Source organism: Ictalurus punctatus, chromosome 28 (genome assembly GCF_001660625.3).
Source record: "Ictalurus punctatus breed USDA103 chromosome 28, Coco_2.0, whole genome shotgun sequence".
NCBI classification, from domain to species: Eukaryota; Metazoa; Chordata; class Actinopteri; order Siluriformes; family Ictaluridae; genus Ictalurus; species Ictalurus punctatus.
The window spans coordinates 7,811,413-7,835,598 of record NC_030443.2 but is presented as its reverse complement, the minus strand read 5'-3'; the positions used below and the strand labels follow the sequence as shown (position 1 = coordinate 7,835,598).

The 24,186-nt window shown below is 38.3% G+C and overlaps 1 protein-coding gene across 4 annotated transcripts in view; it reads left to right on the top strand.

Moving 5' to 3' along the window:
* Window positions 1–24,186, top strand: part of ttc33 (tetratricopeptide repeat domain 33) — a 45,415-nt gene that overhangs the window by 4,195 nt on the left and 17,034 nt on the right. For 2 of the 4 annotated variants that reach the window (XM_017460395.2, XM_047151757.2), the window contains exons 2-4: window positions 6,239–6,460; window positions 14,420–14,501; window positions 18,921–19,052. In XM_017460395.2, the coding sequence (XP_017315884.1) occupies window positions 6,240–6,460; window positions 14,420–14,501; window positions 18,921–19,052 (435 nt within the window). In that variant the 5' untranslated portion in view covers window position 6,239. Of the gene's footprint in view, window positions 1–130; window positions 196–6,238; window positions 6,461–7,972; window positions 13,418–14,419; window positions 14,502–18,920; window positions 19,053–24,186 lie in introns of those variants that run through there. The other 2 variants (XM_053676957.1, XM_053676956.1) reach the window with 2 other exon arrangements.

Genomic DNA, 24,186 nt, shown 5'->3' with positions numbered 1-24,186 from the left:
AGAGTCTAAACAGACCCATCAGTTTTCTCTGTATTCGGGCTTTACAGTCGACCTCTCTCAGGCACTGTTTACACTAGTGGGTTTTCGTTTTAAAACGGCGCTAAGCTAATTGGTGCTTGTGCTTTTGTAGATGGCTGCGCACACACTGCTTCTCCTTCATCTCGTAGGATATGATGTATACAGTGTCTCATAAAAGTGAGTACACCCCTCACATTTTTGTAAATATTTGATTATATCTTTTCATGTGACAACACTGAAGAAATGACACTTTGCTACAATGTAAAGTAGTGAGTGTACAGCTTGTATAACAGTGTAAATTTGCTGTCCCCTCAAAATAATTCAACACACAGCCATTAATGTCTAAACCTCTGGCAACAAAAGTGAGTATACCCCTAAGTGAAAATGTCCAAATGAAAAGATATAATCAAATATTTACAAAAATGTGAGGGGTGTACTCACTTTTGTGAGATACTGTATATACACTGGTGAATTTTATATAAGATCCTCTCCCTCCAGAATGTTTAATTTTAGCAGCACCACCCATGTTACTATGGCAACCAGTAGTAGGAACGCCTGTTGGCGACTTCATAGTACAGCGACTGACGACTTGCAGCAATAAAACCACTGCATGTGTGAACGCAGCATAAAGGTCATATGATAGGGAATTGACGAATCAGGGAAGGATATGCAATGATCCAGAAGGCCCAATCATGGGGCGAATGTGGGCAGCCACGACTTCATTTTCAAAAGTCTTTGTTTTGGTCTGTTTACACTGAAACGCTAGCCACAAGTTTCACGGCCACAATGCCAGCTGCCTTAAACAAACATAATATAGGGCCTGTGTTTCAGGTGCTTCGCCAAATTCCAGGTGTTTCCTCGCTTTGTTTGAAATGAAGGATAGCATCGGTTGCACACCGGCAATGCAGCGACGCTACCTTTCCCCTCATTGCCTCTCAATGAGTCGGGGTGGAGCTAAAATTTTCGTTGTCTTCTGTAGTTTTTCCCGTGTGCTTGTAGGTGTTCTTCTTCTTCTTCTTTACCACTTATGGACTGACTGAAACACTTGTGCGTATTTGCTGCCACCTTCAGTTCCAGAAGAATTGCAACCTCGGTACCTTCATTACCAACAATATCCACGTTACTGCAGAAAAACAAGTTCCGTCACGTTTTAAGAATGTTGGTACCGACTTGGTACAGAAGTATTGGTTCTCATGACATCCCTACTCGCTGCTGGTGAGGATTTCTCCACAGGGACAATCTAAAGTGGCATGAGATTACTTTGGATCGTTCCACTTAAAAACCAAGAAGATGACTTTGGACTGCAATTGATATGAACAGTTTGGCTACTGTAAGAAAAATTATGAAGGCAAATATCTCAAAAATGTAAAATAAGGATAGCATTTAATGTGACCACTTTCTGTTCCCACAGTATTGATGTCGTTACAGGTGTGACCCCCAAATGGTGAGGTGCTAGAACAGATGCCTTTCTGAGTGATAATTACGGTCACATACCCCTTTGTTCAGGGATGGTTCTTGATGTCCCACTGCCGCTCCCATGCTATAACTGATTGAATGTCACTTTAGGTGGTATTGCACACCTGTTGCTGAGACTGAGGTGAATTGTCCCTTTGATAATTAAGCCTGTTTCAGGGATGGGCTTTTTCCAACAACTACCTTGGAGTGGAATCTGTTTAGAGTCATTCTGTAATTTGATGGTTTAGGATTACAATTGCTTTGATAGCTTTGCAACTGCAATTACCAAGAACAGTTTTACACTCAAGTCTCCATCAGTGAACAGTTGATAACTTCAACAAAATACACTTCATGTTAAAACTATAATGAATTTCCTATTTACACAATTGCACTTTTTGACCATGTAGTACACAGTTATAGAAGGGAATTATTTAGAATTGCACTATCCGGTGTTACCCACATGAGGATGGACTACCTGTTGAGTCTGGTTCCTCTCAAGGTTTCTTTCTCATATCGTCTCAGGGTGTTTTTCCTTGCTACCTTTGCCTCTTGCTTGCACAGTGGGGATCCATTTATAAATTTTAAATTTATATCCTGTATTTATATGTTTCTTTAAAGCTGCTTTGTGACAATGTACATTGTTAAAAGCGTGTTAGAAATAAAATTAATTGAAAATAAATTACAGTTGCAATAAGTAATCGATAAAATCTATAATGATTATGAAAATCGTTGTCAACTAATCTTATTATCGATTAGTTTGTCTGCACACGGCACGGGGTGCATTTACTCATTGCGTTACTTCAGTTCTGAAAACATGCATCGGAGAGTAAATACTAAAGTTGTGTTCCAAATGACGTATTATACACTTACACTATGTACTATATACTCCACCGTCTACTGTATGAATTTTAGAAAGGTAGTATCGTCTCAAATGGAACACGAGCATTTTTTAATAACCGGAACTATAAGCCGTTTCCCAGTCAGTGGCACATGATCTCATACACACATAATTACAAAACAATTTCATACAATTGCAATTTCGCCAATTCAAGTAGTTTTCCACAAAAAACTCAGCATATTGCATCACAAAAAAACAACAACAATGCAGCAAAATCAAGCATTTTTGGTCACAACAATAACAATAAAACTTCTGAAATCCTGTATGAACTGACAAATGCAGTCTTCACAGGCAAAGCCTAGGGCTCAAACCAGGAGTAGACATTCAGAGCTATTAATTATTTAAATAATCATTTTAACAGTGCACATCTGGGCAGAAAGAAACACCTAGAAGTTACATGTTGTATATATATATATATATATATATATATATATATATATTTTTTTTTAAATGGTTGTTATAGGGGACTGTATGTTACTTTGTGATTTTGTTGGAAGGTATTAGCTATAGGGTTTTAACAACTTTGATTGAACTGTCCTCATATTCCACCAAAAATATGTAGGGGGAAACTAGCAGATCAGCTCAGAAGGGGAAATGTTTGCAAACTTAATATTTCAGTAGCTGATCAACTATTTGTCCAGCTATAAGTTGAAATTAGTGTATTTATTAATACTTCATAAGATATTACCTCCGTGTATACTGGCAATAATATCCTAAAAATAGTGGAAACACTACATTAAGCAGAGGTCGACCAATAGTAGATTTTACCAATAACTATGTTCAGGAAGTACCTGCTGAAAACTGATTAATCAACCGATAGTTTTTAATATTGATACTGAATAAAAACATAACAAACAAGGTAAAATATTGCATAACTTTATTACAACAATAAACAAGACTAACTGTACCATGGAAGTGTACTGTACTGTTTAAAATTAAATAAGTATATAGACATTAATATGTGCATCCATTTTCTGTACCGCTTATCCTAAGCAGGGTCATGGGGAGCCTGGAGCCTATCCCAGGGGACTCTGGGCACAAGGCGTGAGACACCATGGACAGGTTCCAATTCACTGCAGGGCACAATCGCACACAGACTCACATACCCATTCACACTACGGACAATTTGGAAATGCCAATCAGCTTACAATGCATGTCTTTGGACTGGGGGAGGAAACCGGAGAACCCGGAGGAAACCCTCATAGCGCAGGGAGAACATGCAAACTCCTCTCACACAGGGCAGAAGTGGGAATTAAACCCTCAACCCTGGAGGTGCAAGGCAAATGGTATAATAAAATAAAATAAAAAACACGTCAAATAAGACAGCAAAATTTGTCAGACAGTTTTTTTACCCTCTAGAGGCCACTCTCATACTGTATAATGACGCTGAACCCTTCTCAGCCGTTACCGCAATGGACACAACCGGGAAAAGCTATTGATATAGATTTTTGCTGGAACTATTGGTTATTAGTGGCAATTAATCGGCAAAACCGATCAGGGGTTAACTGTATTCTCTTCTTCTGACATCAATTAGTATACTGGTCTCTGAGTTATGTGCTTTGCACTGTCCACAAGGTAATGTTAGAACTTTGGTCACAGATGTTGTAACATGGATGTAATAACATTGAACTTTTAGGGAAGTAAACAACTATCACACACATTCCAAACATCACACACTTGCTGTTATCAGTACACTCTAGCCATTAGAATGCATGTTAAATGATCAAAAGCATAATAATGAACTGTAACGCATGATACAAACAAAGCACGACATTAATAGACAACCAGTTTAAAAACGAAGATGCATCATTTTAAGAGTCACTGACCTTTTAGGTGATGTATCTTGATGCATTTGTTAAAAGATGGGTTCTGTTGAATGTGTGAGTGGTGGTGAGAAGATGGGGGACTTCCCGGGGGAAGGAACAAAGGTCTGATTCCATGAGGAGCCTGGGATGACTACCCATACCCCCCAACCCCCTTTTGTGAATCTTAGGACATCAGATGTACTGGTGAGGGTCTTTGGGTGTTATCTATTGGATGAGCCAATTGGTCTTGGCCAATGGCCTAAATCAATAGGTTTTACAGGGGTTTCTGTGGCTGAGAGGGTTCATCACTTGGTCATGGGTATTATCTAACAATTGCACTATTGTTCACAGATCAGCAGAAATTAGTTAGGCAAAATAGTCCGTAATTTGTTTCCAGGTAATTGTGTATATATAATGGCCCTTTTGAACAATATATTGCATATAATTTAAGGTTGAATTACAACCTGTGTGTGTGTATGTGTGTATGAGAGAAGTTTTGTCATATTTATGCTGATAATTCCACCAGGGCAGATCACACCTTTCTTAACCCTCTTACCACTAAGTTCCCACAGTATTATGTCCCATAACCCTATATTCACTGTTTTAGATGTACCTGTGTTCACTGTAGGTGTAACTTTAGCTGGAACACGATTAGCTTCTCGCTTTGGCTTTTTTAGTTCACTTCTACTATTACACCAATATTCACGCTTGGATCAGCTTCATCGTAATGCCGGCGAAATAATGTCGTGACGTCATGACGTCTTCAACCTTCCGGGTTAAAAAATAATAATTAAATAAGTAAGGAATCATAGCAGAGTAATGCCAGTACTCCGGCCTTACGGGGATAACGTTTACACTGTAAATCCTCTATATCGGCCTTACGGGGATTTGGCATAGATGACCAAGCCGGTATATAATCCTTACGGGAATAGATCAAAGACGGGCAAGCCGGTTTTTCGGCCATACGGGGTAAGAGGGTTAAGATTCCTTCTCTGCTCGCTCAGACCACTCACCGCCGCTTGCTGACATCTGTTAAATTAATCAGTTTAAATTTATTACATTTAAATAAATTAATACAGTTAATAAAAGGCACAGCCTGTAACAGAGTGTCACCCACAAATATCATAATTATTATCTCTACTACTGTAATTGAGGCATTTATTCAAGCAATGTATTACAAACAGAAACAAATATACTACAGAGAAATATCATGTCAGAGTGGGATTTGAGCAAATTCTGTTTTACTGGTGAGCGGTACATGAGTGGAGCGTTCAATTTGGTTGTGAGCAATTGAACGGCACGCACATGCATTTAGCTGTCACGCACTGTTCCACTTTGCTTGCAATCTCTGACTGTATTTATGGAAATTTGGATATTTATGTAGAATTTCAGTTGTTTCTCTTTGTGATATATTGAATGGGATGTACTAAGTGGGATATATTGAATATAGGGGTGCAAAAAGCATTTTCAAATTATTCATGTGCAATAATCAGCAAATAATCTGTTTATGAATAAATAATGTTGCTTATAAAATAATGCTTATAAAAACTGAATTAATCCTATTTTGCTACAGTGTGTAAGGCTTGGCTTATACTTCTGTTTTAATGTGGATTTGTGTGTTTGCAACACAGAGAGGAGGATTACAGGTAAGTGTGGCACATATATGTGAAAGCTTGTATCCTGTCAGAGAGAACTGTGCTTTGTGCATATTTGTGGTGCTCTACATCAACCGGTCCTGAGGTGAAATGTTGTTATGAGACATGGTGATATTCTTTTGTGGGTTTTATCAAGAGTTTCAGAGAAAACTGTTTGGAATAGATTTTATTATAACACCTCTATTTTGTTGTTTAAGGAAATGTCTAGTTGAATATGAAATTCCATGACAATCATTTTTCATAATCAACGTTATTGAGTATTCACAATAATTGTTGCAGTCCTTGGTTCCAACCTCTCTGTTCAGAGCTTATAAACAATTAAAAACTTTTTGTCTATAGTCATGATACTTGTTTTTCACTTATGCTGTCCTTGTGAGATTGAAATACAGGCTTGTTATCTTGGACAGGATGACTTCATTTAGCTGGAATAGGAAGATTGGGGAGAAGGTTTCTAAGGCAGCGGTGCAGCAGTTTGAGGCAGAATCAGCAAAGGTGGAAGATAACATGGAGCTGGAAGGAGTAGATTGGCTGCATGCAATCAAGCGCAGGCGTGAGGTACTGCTGGAGGACTGTGCAGCCAAGAGTAAGAGACTGAAGGATGAGGGAGCACTGTTGGCTGAGCAAAGCAGGTATGTTGATGCAATGCAACTGCCTGTGTTGTGTTAATTGTCCAAAAGGAGGGAAAACCAAATATTAAATGAAATATTAGGCATTTTAGGATGTAATAATTATTTAAAAGGATGTATTATTCTTTATAATTTTTGACCACAAGGTGGTGCTGTCCTGAAACATTTTAAGTACCTTCAGGGTATAGTACCAATTTTCAGAACATGTCAAGACGTTGGTCAAAAACAGTATTTTACGACTTAATTCAAAACGGCTGACACCCAAAATGGCCAACATAGTAAAATTTCATATCCTTTTACTCAGTATGCCCCACAAAATCTAAAAAGGCCAGTTTCAGGATTTTAGGATAAACCACTCAGAAGTTTTAAGCAAAAATCTTTTTTTTCGTATCTTTCATGATCACTAAATGGCACTGTTCCAAAACTGCAGGTTCCCTCAAGTTATGATGCCTATGATATATACTCATGTTGGATTGAATCTGCTGAAGTGTTATGGAGATATGGCCTCATCCATTTCAGTGTGCTTGCCGTCGAATTCGTTTGCACAATATACGGTAATGGTCTGACGATGATCTGAGTCACAAAATTTTGTTTCTTGCCCTTACATTTAAAATGTTATTAGCATAAACATGAGTGCAAATTTCACCTGTTGGTGGTGCTATAGGGTTTGTTTTTGTTATACATTGAAGACTTTTGGGTTTGAGATCAAAAGTTGAATATGAGATAATAGAATTTTAGCTTTTATTTCCTGATTATTTAAATCTAGATGTGTTAGACAATGTAGAACATGGCACCTTTGGTGGTAAACCACCCAATTTTTAGGTGAGCAAATGTTGGTCATTCATGTCTGTCAACAACCTTTTTTTTCCCCATGATGAAGACAAGATGACACATTAAATACTAATTGTGACTATATCAACATGCAATGTTGTTGATGAAAAAAGACAGGACTAAATTGTAGTTTAAAAAAAACAAAATTTTTTACCAAAATCTCTCTCTATTTTGTCCACAAAAAAAGAGGAGACAAAATATTATAGACTGTTTTTTTCCACCTGAAAGTGAGCTCCACACATAAATAGTGAGTTCCGCATATAGTATAAGCGTAGTGGGGATATTTTGCACAATGACTTTCCTGTTTGGCCATAATACCTACAGGCTGCAGCCAGTGTTAGTCTACATGTTTATTACAAATAGAAACTTGGTCAGTAGTTACATAGCGAGTTACATATGCAAAGTTTGTGAAGTGTTTTAGCTGTCATTTATGCAGATTCAAAAGTCTGGGCTTTTTTTTTAATTGCACTTACACAGGCTATCACTCTTAATAGTCAAAAAAGGCAGGAAAGCGAGAGAAGAGTTTGAAGGGGAGAAAGAGACCGTCACTTGGGCAGGATGTAAAAAACTATATTAAATTACTTTGGACTATTAGGTAAAAAAAAGCTAGGAGTGAGAGGGCAGTGGTTCGTGATAATGATAAAATAAGGATGAACAAACTGTTTTTATGTGCCACACATTTAGAGGGCTGCATTGGGAATGGTATCCCGTGGGCCCCAGGGGACCAAACACAAATCTCTCTGGAGCAGGTGGTTTTACCTTTGCTGCGGTCCTGGGATTTGGCGCGTAACAAGAATAGAGTCAACAAATGAAGTTGAGAAGAAAATTAAAGCGGCTATTTACTTCACAAAAACAAAGCAAGGCAAGTCCGACATTTGGAAACAATTTTCAGTTGTTACTTAAAAAAAATAGAAAAGAATTTAACTTTGTAAGTATTTGTTTACAACAGGCACAAATCTGGCACCTCTGGGTTGATATATACCTGCTCCGTTCTCCAGAGTCAAAGTAAACTCTCATTCCACAATAAAGCCCTTCTTCCTGCTCATATTAAGCAAGAAACTGCAAATAAATGTTGCACTTTGCTGTGAAGACATTCGTATGACTTTGTTTCCAGGAAAGGCTTTGTTGACATAGTTCAACAATTTGTTAATGTAGCTGCTAAATATAGCATATTTGATGTAAGAGATGCTCTGCCACATCCAACTACTGTGTCCAGACATCTTGAGGGAAAAGTACAGGCACTGCAGTTGTCTGTGGCAACGAAGTTGAAGCCCATCATTGAAACGTATGAATGTGACATCACAACAGATTACCATAAACTTCATTCATATCCAGCACCATTCATTACACAAACAATGACTTTGGTCTCATTTCGAGGGTGTTGTTTGTGGCTCTCTTCGAAAATGGCGTGCCAAAAACAGTAGAGAACATTTGGAACCTGCTATTCCAGCAACTCTGTGCATTTGGAATAGACACATCACTGCTAGTTGGCCTTGTTGTGTTTATCACTGACCGTGGAGCCAACATAGTTGCTGTCCTGTGTGGATACACCAGGCTGAACTGCAATGCACACATCCTGAATGTCATCCTGTCCAGCATATTTGCCCCAGACGTGTTGGCCAAGCTCTCTGAACTGTTGACCAATGCAAAAAAAATCTGGTAAAATATTTCAAACATTCAATTCTGCAGAACAGCCTTGAAGACATCCCTCAGGCAATTTATCGAGAATTTACCAATGGAATTCAAATTATCATATGCTAGATTCAATACTGAAACAGCAAGAGGAAATTTCTACATTAACCAGTACGAAAGAATTGTACAGCTCAATGAAAATAGTGGTTGCATTTCTCAAGTTATTCAAAGATGCTACTGATGACCTCGAGTCAACTCCACTCCAAGCTTATCACTTGCACTGCAGTGGACTGTCAGACTCATTGAACACTGCCAAGCAACATCATCAAGCCTGTGCTCTCCGAAGTCACTAGTGTGTGTGCCGCAAGTCTGGAAGAACATCAGCAACTCCCCTTCACATGATCTACAGGATTGCAATGACTCCTAAAATGCGATTGCTACGGATGTTGTGCCCAGATCCAAGAGATGACACCATCAAAGGTGTATAATATGAATACTTAAAATAGGCTTTATAGTTTTAATATTATGAATATAGGCTATCTTGTTTGTAGACTTATTTTAAAGTGAACCTATAGCCTATTTATATTTGTGAAAAGTCTAGTACTAAAATAATAATAGGCCTAAACTTTATTAACATTGCACTTTTTGAAAACAACCAAAGTGCTTTGAAGATACAAAAACAGAAAATACACAGTGCAGTTACAAATTAGAATTAGTTTTATGCAGTCAAGAAATAGATAAGAAACAGATAAGACAATAAAAATCTTAAGAATTGCCAAATGAATAAGAGCATGAAACAAAAGAAAACTCTAATTGTAATAAAAAGTAATACATTTAATTTTTTTCAAGATGATCTAATCCAGAGGTACAAAGGAAATTATCCATAAGATAAGGTTTGACCAGGTTCCGGCCACAGCAGAGGATAAGCCACCACCAACCAAAAAGCAAAGTCGCTCTGACCGATTCACAGACTAGGAAGACAATCTTCCCAGTGCTCTCAAAACTTGCACGTTTTATTTTGAGAATCCCTGCATCTAGTGTGCCATCAGAGAGGGCATTTAGTGAGTGTTGGTAGATCTTGGAAGAGAGATGCACAAACCTAGGCCAAGTGATTCATAGTTTCATCCATTCGTTAAGCATGTTTAATGTTTTTTAGTATTTTTTTCCCTGCTATATGTTAATTAGCTACATAAACAGAGATTTTTTTACATTTCCTATTTATTTAATTTAAAAAAAAATTATATTTAATTTGTTTAATCTTTATATAATTTATTTTAAGTAATTCAATAATATATTGTTCCTTGTTGGGTTACCAGAGTTTAACTATTATTGTAAGGGGTGTGTGTGTGTGTTGTTACGTGTACATTTAAATATGTTTTTACGCTCCGCTAGTTGTGATGTTTTAAAAGTTGATAGTTGATAAAAAATTGCCCCAATCTGTTTGTGTTTGTCATGTATGGTGCTTTACTTTAGCATTACTTTATCTTATGTTCAGTTTAATTAAACAGAGTGCTTTATGTCTGTTATTCTGAACGCTTAGCATAGCCCTAACATTTGTGTAAATTTTTCACAATCTCTACAAGCCGTGACTGAATGTTTGCGGGAGTGGAGACAAATATTGCAGGTGTAGTCGGGAGTGGAACACACATTGCGGGAGCGGGAGTAAGAAAACAGTCCCGCGCAGGGTTCTACCACACACAATTCATGAATTATGTCTTAATACTTAAGAAAACATATTGTTTGGAGGAGAGCTTAAATAAGTATAAAATTATTATATGTTATAATAATAGGTATTTATATTCATATGTTTTATATTATATTTACACATATTTACCCCAAACCAAAAAAAAAAAAAAAAAAAGACAAAGAAAAACCTCCCCAACTAGAGTCGCCTTGATGTATCTCAGCAATTTCCACCACTGGCTCGACTAGACTGACTGAAATGTTAATCAATAATAATTTTATGGCTAAAAATGTCTACAGTTTTCGTTGACTAAAACTAGACTAAAATACTTAGGGTTTTCATTGACTAAGATAAGACTAAAATGCCCAGATGTTTAGTCAAGTAAAACTTGACTTTAAAAAGATATCAGGACTAAATAAAAAAAATAATAAAAACTGTCAAGGACATTTATCACAGGACTAAGACAAAATAAAAAAATTGCTGACAAATTAACACTAATATGAACAGACAAGTCTTGAAGTAAATTACAGTAAATAACACTTAATATTAGGTTGCATATACCTTGTTTGCTGTATCAAACTGGCGACCCACTGACATCTACAAACTGTTGCATTCTTCTTTTGTGCTGCTTTTTCAGGCTTGTAGCGCAGCTTATTTCAGTTGTCATTGTTTTGTGGGTATTCACACAGTCTTCAGTCTATTCATCAGGAGGTGAAATACATGCTCAAGTAGGTTTAGGTCTGTAGAATGACTTGGTCAGTCTAAAACATTAAATCCCCCCCCCCTGATGAAGTCCTTTGTTGCGTTGGCAGTGTGTTTTGGGTAATTGTCTTGCTGCATGAAGTTCCTTCCCATTAGGTTGGCTGCATTTCTCTGTAAATTGGCAGACAGCATGTTTCTGTACATTTCTGAATTAATTCTGCTCCTGCCATCATGAATTACATTGTTAATAAAGATTGTGAGCCCATTCCAGAAGCAGCTATGCAAGCCCAAGCAATGACACTACAGCCACCCTGCTTGTCATGTTTTGGATCATGAGCAGATCATCTCATTCTCTTTCTCTCACTTTGGTAAAGGTTAGTCTTGGTTCCAGAACTTTTGTGGCTCATCTCTCTTTCTTTGCAAATTCCAATCTGGCTTTCCAATTCTTACTGCTGATGAGTGGTTTGCATCTTGTGGTATGGCCTCTCTATTTCTGTTCTCAAAGTCTTCTTCGAGTGGTGGATTGTGATGCCTTCACCTCTGCCCTGTGGAGGTTGTTGGTGATGTCACTGACTTTTGGGTTTTACTTCACAGCTCTCACAATTGTAAAGTAGTGAGTGTACAGCTTGTGTAACAGTGTAAATTTGCTGTCCCTTCAAAATAACTCAACACACAGCCATTAATGTCTAAACCGCTGGCAACAAAAGTGAGTACACCCCTAAGTGAAAATGTCCAAATTGGGCCCAATTAGCCATTTTCCCTCCCCGGTGTCATGTGACTTGTTAGTGTTACAAGGTCTCAGGTGTGAATGGGGAGCAGGTGTGTTAAATTTGGTGTCAGCGCTCTCACACTCCCTCATACTGGTGACTGGAAGTTCAACATGGCACCTCATGGCAAAGAACTCTCTGTGGATCTGAAAAAAAGAATTGTTACTCTACATAAAGATGGCCTAGGCTATAAGAAGTTTGCCAAGACCCTGACACTGAGCTGCAGCACGGTGGCCAAGACCATACAGCAGTTTAACAGTACAGGTTCCACTCAGAACAGGCCTCGCCATGGTCGACCAAAGAAGTCGAGTGCACCTGCTCAGCGTCATATCCAGAGGTTGTCTTTGGGAAACAGACGTATGAGTGCTGCCAGCATTGCTGCAGAGGTTGAAGGGGTGGTGGGTCAACCTGTCAGTGCTCAGACCATACGCCGCACACTGCATCAAATTGGTGTGTATGGCTGTCGTCCCAGAAGGAAGCCTCTTCTAAAGATGATGCACAAGAAAGCCCGCAAACAGTTTGTTGAAGACAAGCAGACTAAGGACATGGATTACTGGAACAAGGTCCTATGGTCTGATCAGACCAAGATAAACTTATTTGGTTCAGATGGTGTCAAGCATGTGTGGTGGCAACCAGGTGAGGAGTACAAAGACAAGTGTGTCTTGCCTACAGTCAAGCATGGTGGTGGGAGTGTCATGGTCTGGGGCTGCATGAGTGCTGCTGGCACTGGGGAGCTACAGTTCATCGAGGGAACCATGAATGCCGACATGAACTGTGACATACTGAAGCAGAGCATGATCAGTATTCATTATTCCAGCATGATAACGACCCCAAACACACCTCCAAGACGACCACAGCCTTGCTATAGAAGCTGAGGGTGAAGGTGATGGACTGGCCAAGCATGTCTCCAGACCTAAACCCTATTGAGCATCTGTGGGGCATCCTCAAACAGAAGGTGGAGGAGCACAAGGTCTCTAATATCCACCAGCTCCGTGATGTCTTCATGGAGGAGTAGAAGAGGACTCAACTGGCAACCTGTGAACCCAATTTGGACATTTTCACTTAGGGGTGTACTCACTTTTGTTGCCAGCGGTTTAGACATTAATGGCTGTGTGTTGAGTTATTTTGAGGGGACAGCAAATTTATACTATTATACAAGCTGTACACTCACTACTTTACATTGTAGCAAAGTGTCATTTTGTCACATGAAAAGATATAATCAAATATTTACAAAAATGTGAGGGGTGTACTCACTTTTGTGAGATACTTTAACAACTGACAGAAGATGAAGCAATGGCTAAAAACTTCAGAGGGGTGGGGGTGCACAACCATAAGCTGTGGATTTTTTTTTGGCATATATATATATATATATATATATATATATATATATATATATATATATATATATATATATATATATATATAAAATGCATTAACAATCATTAGAATCTCCTGAACATAATACATAATTTTTTGCAGCAACTTTAGGAATTTGACCCCTCCTATTGTCAAAAAGGCCTCAGAGCTCTCTTGATTAATTAAAACAAAGCTCATCTGATCAAGATAGAAGGAAGCAGAGCCCTTTTTACTGGTTAAATAAACAGAGTTTTTTAAAAAATCATTCTACCCTAAAACCACAACAGTGTCTATTAGTAGTTACAGTATTCAACAGTTAGTTCCGCTTCATAATTTGATTGGAGAAGCGGCATTCCAAGAGTGCTGATATAACAACACACCTACTTTTAACTTTTTTGTATTTGTATATTTTTATTTGTATTTTGTCTGTTTTTTCTACATAAAATTCCAATTCTAGTAAGTCTGTTACTCTGAAACTGTTATTATAATCACTTGTCAGTCAGTTTGTGCGTTGCATGCAACACTCTATCCAGCTGTGGAGACTTGGAATTGTGCTGTAGTACTGAATATCGACATGGTTGCCATTAACCGGTGGCCTCGTGCCTAAGTCCAAATCACACTCATGCCGATATTCAGTACAACAGCAACCTTACTTGTGCAACATTGCTTAAATGTTATTTAGAGCCATGCAAGTTGTGTTTGTCAGTCATTTCCCCCTTGCATGCACAGAGAAACATTGCCAAATATCTTTGCATTTACAAACTAACAAAACTAATCTGACATCCAGAAAAATAGGATTTATGTAAGTGAGGCACACCAGTATAATTTGTTATGGGTGTCTGAATTATATGTGCTCACAATTGTATTTTTTTTCCCACACATGAAGCTGTTTAGAGTCCTAATTTAGAGTAGACTATCATTTGAGTTGGCCAACATGACATGTGGTGTTGAGGTTCAGAACATAAATTATGAAAATGTGGTTTCCTTCAGATATTGGGAAGCAGTGAAGAAATGGGACGAGGCCATTCAGCTGACTCCAGAAGAAGCTGTCCTATATGAGATGAAATCACAGGTATGGGTCAGTCAAACATACTTTAAGTATTAAATTTGTTTAGCTAATAGTTTACTGTATGTTTAGGGGTGTCAATGGACTTTAAATCATTCAAACAGGTGCAAAATGCTTTTCTTTTTTTTTCTTTCTATTTTCATTTTTTCACTTGATCCTCTTTGAAACAGTGCCTATTTATAAAGTTGATACACTCTATCAAATGACACATAAAACTGACATTTTGTAGTAATTTTCACAATTTAAATAAAAAAAAAAAACCCAGATCAGTCACATGGAAAAAGTAAGTACACCCCTACATTTATCACACCTTCAAATCCATAAAATTAGAATCAGGTGTTGAAGATTGGGTGTCCGTGATTAGAACCCGCTTACGGAGTGCAGGTTGAATCTGTCTCATTTATACCCCTCTCATATCTAGTGTCTGGTGTTCCCTTTGCTACTGAGGTGTGTGTGGGGTGTCATCATGCCAAGATCTAAAGGCCTTATCAAGTTCTATAAGGCCTTCAGAAAATAAAGGTTGTGGATACCTATGAGTCTTTCAAGGGATTTAAAAAGATCCCCAAATTATTTGAAATACATAATTCAGTTGTAAGGAAAATCATCTTCAAGTGGTGCAGATTTCAAACGACTTTCAGTTTGTCCAAGACTGGCCGTCCCAGCAAATTCAGCCCAAGAGCAGACCATCTGATGCAAACAGATGTCTCCAAGAACCCCCAAATTTTATCACAGTTTCTTGTCTTGCAACTGTTGGTGTCAAAGTGTATACATCCACAATCAGAACGAGATTGCACAAATTTGACCTGCATGGGAGGCATGCCAGTAAAAAGCCTTTGCTGTCTAAAAAGAACTTTAAAGCAAAATTACAGTTTGCCAATGAGCATATAGGCATAAATACCAGGCCTTTTGGAATAATGTGCTCTGGACAGACGAATAAAAGATAGAGTTGTTTGGCCATAGTAATAGCAGACTTGTTTGGCGCAGACCAAAGATTCCTTTTCAGGAGAAGCACCTCATACCAACTGTGAAGTATAGTCGTTTGAAATGTTATGGTTTGGGGTTGCTTCGATGTCTCAGGGACTGGACAGCTTGCATTCATTGATTCAACTATGACTTCTGCATCATATCAAAGAGTGCTTGAAGATAATGTGATGCCATCTATCCAAAAGTTGAAATTGAACTAAAAGTGGACCTTTCAACATGATAAAGATCCTGATAATGATTCATCCATATGTTATGACACTCTGCCCTCTCACTCCTAGCTTTTTTACCAGGTGGTCCAAAGTAATTAAATATAGTTTTTTTTCATCCTGCCCAACTGACTGTCTCTCTCCCTTCAAACTTTTCTGAACCTTTTTGACTATCAATAAAAATAAGAGTGACAGGCTGTGTCAGTGCAATAAAAAAAATTAGAGTGATACAGTAAAAGCCCATAGTGGCTTGAGAATCTGCATAAATGACACCTAAAACACTCAACAAACATTACATATCTCTCTATGTAACTATTGGCCAATTTTCTATTTGTAATAAAAAATGTAGCTAACATAACTGTGGATATTATACTTAGTAGGCTATGATAGTAAAAATTATTTTAGACAAATTAAGGTTTTAAAAATAGATCATTTTAGGTATTTACATGCAGCTTTATCCACATCAGAGCTCCTACTATTGCATCAGTTAAGTTTCTGTTCTCTCTCTCTCTCTCTCTCTCTCTCTCTCTCTCTCTCTCTCTCTCTCTCTCTCTCTCTCTAAAGAAAAGCAAACAAACTGCATGAAATTAGGGATGGACTTCATATACAGTGCATCTGGAAAGTATTCACAGTACTTCACTTTTTCCACATTTTGTTATGTTACAGCCTTATTCCAAAATGGATTAAATTCATTACTTTCCTCAAAATTCTACAAACAATACCCCATAATGACAACATGAAAGAAGTTTGTTTGAAATCTTTGCAAATTTATTAAAAATAAAAAACAAAAAAGCACATGTACATAAGTATTCACAGCCTTTGCCATGACACTCAAAATTGAGCTCTATATAAGGTCCCACAGTTAACAATGCATGTCGGAGCACAAATGAAGCCATGAAGTCCAAGGAATTGTCTGTAGACCTCCGAGACAGGATCGTAACGAGGCACAGATCTGGGAAAGGGTACAGAAACATTTCTGCAGCATTGAAGGTCCCATTGAGCACAGTGGCCTCCATCATCCATAAATGAAAGAAGTTTGGAACCAGCAGGATTCTTCCTAGAGCTGGCCACCTGGCCAAACTGAGCGATCGGGGGAGAAGGGCCTTAATCAGGGAGGTAACCAAAAACCCGATGGTCACTCTGACAGAGCTCCAGCGTGTCTCTGTGGAGAGAGGAGAACCTTCCAGAAGAACAACCATCTCTGCAGCACTTCACCAATCAGGCCTGTATGGTAGAGTGGCCAGACGGAAGCGACTCCTCAGTAAAAGGCACATGACAGCCCATCTGGAGTTTGCCAAAAGGCACCTAAAGGACTCTCAGACCATGAGAAACAAAATTATCTGGTCTGATGAAACAAAGATTGAACTCTTTGGCCTGAATGGCAAGCGTCATATCTGGAGGAAACCAGGCACCACTCATCACCTGGCTAATTCCATCCCCACAGTGAAGCATGGCGGTGGAAGCATCATGCTGTGGGGACGTTTTTCAGCGGCAGGAACTGGGAGACTAGTCAGAATCGATGGAAAGATGAACTTAATGAAAACCTGCTCCGCCCTCTGGGGCGGCTGTGGCTCAGGTGGTAGAGCGGGTTGTCCACTAATCGTAGGGTTGGCGGTTCAATTCCCGGCCCGGGTGACTCCACATGTCGAAGTGTCCTTGGGCAAGACACTGTACCCCAAGTTGCTCCTGATGGTAAGCTAGCACCTTGCATGGCAGCTCCTGCTACCATTGGTGTGTGAGTGTGTGTGGGTGAATGAGACACTTTGGATAAAAGCACTTTGGATAAAGCACTTTGGATAAAAGACTGGGGCAAAGGTTCATCTGCCAACAGGACAACGACCCTAAGCACACAGCCAAGATAAGAAATGAGTGGCTACAGGACAACTCTGTGAATGTGCTTGAGTGGCCCAGCCAGAGCCCAGACTTGAACCCGAACATCTCTGGAGAGATCTGAAAATGGCTGTGCGTTGACGCTCCCCATCCAACCTGATGGAGCTTGAGAGGTCCTGCAAAGAAGAATGGGAGGAACTGCCCAAAAATAGATGTGCATATGATGATGTAGCATCATAATCAAAAAGACTTGAGGCTGTAATTGGTGCCAAAGGTGCTTCAATAAAGTATTAAGCAAAGGCTGTGAATACTTATGTAAATGTGCTTTTTTTGTTTTTTATTTTTAATAAATTTGCAAAGATTTCAAACAAACTTCTTTCACGTTGTCATTATGTGGTATTGTTTGTAGAGTTTATATACATATATATATATATATATGTACACACACGTATATACATGTATAGTATCTATGCATTACTTTTTATGGATGCACAAAAAGCACAGAATTCTACAGTCCTAGCAATCCCTAGTTGATTGGTAGAACCTGTCATTCCCCAGGGATTCGTTCAAATACCAGGTTCAATTACATTTTATTGTTGGTGTGACGTTTAATTTGACTCTCTGAATTATCTTTTGTTTATTTTATCCATCAATGTGACACATGAACTTAATAAATTTTAAATAAATCCATCAATGAATGATTGTCAGCTTAGCTAACGTGATATTTGTGAATGTATGCGAATAACCACATTGATTAATTTTAAAACATCTCATTTGGATATATTTTGGTACATTTAACAAAAAGTGTATATATATAATGTTATTTCAACTTTTTAAAAACTTTCCTATGGACCCCCTGCAATTACACCACTGACCACTAGGGGTCCGAAGCGTGTTCGTAACAGAAGTAACGTAATGTGCATGCACCTCTGCAGTCATCCGCGGCTTCTGGTTGGAGCATGTTGTGATGGTCTTTGAGATGGTGACGTCGTGAATGCACTTGCTGATGTAGCTGGTCACTGATGCCATCTATTCCTCCAAGTTGGTGGAGTTGCTGTCAGTTGCACCCTCCATGAACATGTACCAGTCAGTGTGCTCAAAACAGTCCTGAAGAGCAGAGATGGCTCCTGCTGGCCAGGTTTTCACCTGCTTCAAAACCAGTTTGGAGTGTCTGATTAGCAGTCTGTATGCTGGGATTAGCATAACAGAGATGTGGTCTGAGTAGTCGAGGTGGGGGCGGGGCTCTGCCCTGTACACGCCGGGGATGTTTAATGCAGTTGTATACTGCGTTAAAAATGTTTTATAAATTTTGCACTCAATATGTGAATAATTTTCCAAATTCCATAATATGAAATTTGCAGCTCTGGATTTGTATTCTGTTATCATTTGAACTGTGATCGTCTAGGTGCTGACCATACTTCAGGAGGTCTTCCATGCAGTACAGGCAGCTGAGATGGCAGTCAAACTTCGTCCTATGTGGTGGGAGGCATGGCAGACTTTAGGTCGTGCCCAACTAAACCTTGGTGAGGTAGAGCTTGTAAGTACCACTTCTTAGATATTATTATGAACCTACAGTTCAAAAAACACATGACAATCTGTTTTCTGTTACACTGAATCCATTGTGATCCATGGTAGTCTTAACTAGAAATATTTAAAAGTTTCAAAGGATAGAAGCCCACAAGACTCAGTATCTTACCGAAAAAATTTTTGATTCATCCACCTTCATGCTAGGAGGGGTGACCTTGAAGAGTACATAAAATTCCCTGTTGGAATAACATTTTACCCACATGCAGGTGAATTGCCACCCTTACTCAACTGATATTTGGAAGATATTGAGATATTAATGATAATAATAGTGATGATAATAATTAATGAGTAGAACATTTCATTATGAATTAATATCCTCTAAGGATGTCACGATACCAAAAATCTTGTAGTTGGTACCAATACCACTAAAAGTACACAATACTCGATAGCAAAGTCAATACCACGGTGTGGTATAAAAATTCAATTTAAAAAATGTGATTAAAAACTCTCCTGGAGGACATCCTCCTCTGGCAAAAGAGAGGGAGAGCGGGATATTTTAGTTATCAAACACTGTCTGACAATGACTAATAAAACAGTGGAGGCTACAAGTGCTAAGGTGCACTCCTAAACATGCGCGCACGCACACACACACACCCACACACCCCTTATACTCTGAATGCAAGCATTAGTTTAAATTCACTGATATGGTGGCAGGCCTAAAAGATTTATTAAAACCATGAACACGTGAATAATTATTAGTGACATTAGACTACATTTTGCTGACAGGTCACGGGTTGAATGGCAATGCATGGCGGCCCATTAGTAGGTAGTTTATAACATTGCAATGTGTTCGCATCATTAACAATTAACTGGCTATCGCAAGCATTACATGGAGCATAACGTTAGCTGGTCACAATGCCAGCTGCCTCAAACAAACAATAATATAGGACTGTCTTTCAGGTGCTTTGCCAAATTCCAGGTGTTTCCTCGCTTTGTTTGAAATGGACAATGGCGTCGGTTGAAAACCGTAGTTTTTGGGCGTTCTTCTTCTTCTTTACTACTTGTGGACAGACTAAAACACTTGCATGTATTTTCTGTCCCCATCAGTTCTGGAAGAATTGCAACCTCAGTAACTTCATTACCAACGATAACTATGCTACTGCAGAAAAACAGCTAGATCAATTTGTGAAAATGGGCGTCACCTGACCAAATACTTAACTAGTATCTTTGCAACGCTTTGATTAATCAAAATTCTTTTGATAACTTTTTGTCATGAGGATCTCGGAATGATCAGTTCAAAAAAATAGGTTTTAAAAAAAAAATAGAATGGCAGAACTTTAAACTTCTCTGTGGCTGAAAAACTGATAAACTCATATGTTGTCACTCGGATAGATTACTGTAATGCCGTTTTAGCCAGAGTGTCTAAATCCACAATCAATAAACTGCAATATGTACAAAACTGTGCTGCCAGGATCCTGACTGGGACCAGGAAATGTGAACATATTACTCCTGTATTGGAGTCCTTGCACTGGCTCCCGGTCAGGTTCCGTGTCGATTTTAAGATTATGATGTTGACATACAAGGCAATACATGGCTTGGCTCCTCATTACATATCTGCTTTATTAATTCCTTACACCCCAAATCGCAGACTGCGCTCCTCACAGTGTTATCTGTTAACTGTTCCACAAACACGCTTAAAATCTATGGGTGATGGGGCTTTTTCTGTTTATGCTTCTTCCCTTTGGAGCCCTCTTCCTCCTGTACTCAGGGAAGCTGAGATCTGTGACATTTTTAAAGCTCATCTCAAGACATACTTTTTTTTCAACTTCCATTTGCCTGTTGATGTTTACTTTTATTATTATTATTATTATTATTATTATTATTATTATTAACTTTTATAATGCTTTATTTTTTCTGTGTACTTCTTATTTTGTGTACAGTGCTTTGAGAAGCTGCTTTTAATGGCGCTTTATAAAATAGTGTAAAATAAGTAAAAAAGTGTAAAAAAAGTGTATTGTTGTTGTTATTATTATTATTATTATTATTATTATTATTATTATTATTATTGTTGTTGTAGATAACCATATAAATGAGATTTCAAATTCAAATCAGTTTTATTAGTATAGGGTTTTTAACAATGGACATTGTCCCAAAGCAACTTTACAGAAATATATCAGTTCAGGATATAGATTTAAAATTTATGAATTTATCCCTAATGAGCAAGCCAGAGGCGATGGTGACAAGGAAAAACTCCCTGAGATGTGATGAAGAAACCTTGAGAGGAACCCATCCTCATCTGGGTGACATCAGATATTGAAATTATAAATAAATAAATCCCTTCTACAAATGTACAAATGGTCAAATAGTGCAGTTGTGTAACCAGGAAAATTCATTACAGTTTTTACGTGGTCTATTTTGTTGAACTTGTCCACTGTTCACTGAAGAAGACTTGAGTACAAAACTGTTTTTGGCAATTGCAGTCCTAAATCTATCATAGCAGTTGTAGTCCTAGCCATCATAATATAAATGTTCATATGAATTGAGGTCCAAAGCCATCTTTATGGTTTTTAAGTGGTACGATCCTCAGTAATCTCAATTATCTTTAGGCTGCACGATGTGGGACAATCCTCAGCAGCAGCAAGTGACTTCCAATTGGTGAGAACTCCAACCAGAAGTAGGGCATCAGGATGGGTCAGGCAGGATTTACACTTGTTAGGGCTTAAAGCAAGGATTAAGAAGAAACAAAAATTTTATTCTATCACACATAGTTGTTAGTTATAGAGTCATTAGCTAAAACATAAAGTTGCATATTGTAGGGCCACCCTGTGGCCAATTTTCACAAAAATCTGTAAAAAAAAAAATAAATAAAAAAATAAAATGTTTTCATAAGACGTACCAAGATATTCAACTTGCATACTAGATCCCGTACCTACATGTTTGTTTAAACAGATTGGTCCAGTAGTAATTGAGCCACTTCTAAATATAATCAATTCTTCCCTAAGCAGTGGCTATGTACCTAAATCACTTAAATTAGCAGTTATTAAACCCTTGATTAAAAAACCTGATCTTGACCCGTCTCAATTGTCCAACTATAGACCAATATCAAATCTCCCCTTCATCTCTAAGATTTTAGAAAAGGTTGTAGCAAAGCAGTTATGCTCGTACTTAGATAGGAATAACATTCATGAAATATATCAGTCAGGATTTAGACCTCATCATAGCACAGAGACAGCGTTAGTTAAAGTAGTAAATGACCTTCTACTGACTTACGATCAGGGTTGTGTCTCGCTGCTTGTGTTACTCGACCTTAGTGCAGCTTTTGATACTATAGATCACACTATTCTCCTTGATAGATTAGAAAATGTTGTTGGTATTAAGGGAACAGTCCTCTCCTGGCTCAGGTCTTATCTCACCGATCGTTATCAGTTCGTAGATGTAAATGGTGAATTCTCCATGCGTACTGAGGTTACTTTTGGAGTTCCACAGGGTTCTGTTTTAGGCCCACTGCTCTTTACTTTATATATGCTACCCCTAGGTCAAATTATTCGTAAACATGGAATTAGCTTCCACTGTTATGCTGATGATACACAGTTGTATGTTTCAGCGAAGCCAGAGGACAGACATAAGCTTAGTAAAGTTGAGGATTGTGTAAAGGACATTAGACATTGGATGTTAATTAACTTCCTTCTGCTTAATTCTGATAAAACAGAAATACTTTTATTAGGCCCACGTGTAGCTAGAAGTATTCTTTCTGATCACATGGTTACTCTGGATGGTCTTTCTGTTTCATCATGTGCAGCAGTTAAAGACCTTGGAGTGATTATTGACTCCAGCCTATCATTTGATGCTCATGTAGATAATATTACTAGGATAGCCTTCTTTCATCTCAGAAATATTTCTAAAATAAGAAACATATTGTCACTACATGATGCGGAAATACTAGTTCATGCATTCGTCACCTCTAGATTAGATTATTGTAATGCCATACTGTCTGGATGTTCCAGTAGGAATATAAATAAGCTCCAATTAGTCCAGAATGCAGCTGCTAGAGTCCTAACTAGAACTAGAAGATACGACCATATCACACCGATATTATCAATACTGCATTGGCTCCCAGTAAAATCTCGCATTAATTATAAAATACTCTTATTAACCTATAAAGCACTAAATGGTCTCGCGCCACAATATCTAAGCGACCTTTTGGTTTTATATGATCCGCCACGCCTACTTAGATCAAAAGATGCAGGCTATCTGACGGTACCTCGAATAGTGAAGGCTACAGCAGGGGGAAGAGCTTTCTCTTATAGAGCCCCACAGTTATGGAACAGTCTTCCTATTAGTGTTCGGGACTCAGACACAGTCTCAGTGTTTAAGTCTAAGCTTAAAACGTATTTGTTTACTCAAGCCTACCCTGACTAGATTCTGTTCTACTTTCTCCCTCTCTCCTTTCGCCGAGCCCCACACGAATTTATGGAGATACTAGAGATCCAGATCCTTTCTGCCTCTGGATGGAGCTCAAATCTTCTTTAATTCCAGACTGCTGGGACTACGACTGCTCTTAACGCCATACAGACTTCATATAAATCCATAATGAACTTTTTCACAATATCTGTTGTTACCCAGGTGAGGATGGGTTCCCTTCTGAGTCGGGTTCCTCTCAAGGTTTCTTCCTCTTAAAACATCTTAGGGAGTTTTTCCTTGCCACCGTCGCCACTCAGTGGCTTGCTCAGTTGGGATAAATTCACACCTTTAATATCTGTATACCGTGTTGATATTTCTGTAAAGCTGCTTTGAGACAATGTCTATTGTAAAAAGCGCTATACAAATAAAATTGAATTGAATTGAATATTCATTTTCGTAATGGTAGGGCAGTCAGATTTGACGTTATTAGACGCTGAAATTTGATTGGCTGCTGGTGGCCATGTTTTTTTTATTTATGCAAGTCATATTAGAGGATATGTTAGAAAGTCCACCAAAGAAGATATACCAATTTCCAACTTCATTGATGATACTATTGCGGAGTTACAGTGATCTTTTAAGTTGTAGCACCCCCTATGGGCACAATTTAATTAAACTTTGTGAAACTTCATCCTCCGAATGTCCTGTAGTTTATGTATATCAAGCTTTGTTAAGTTTTGACATTG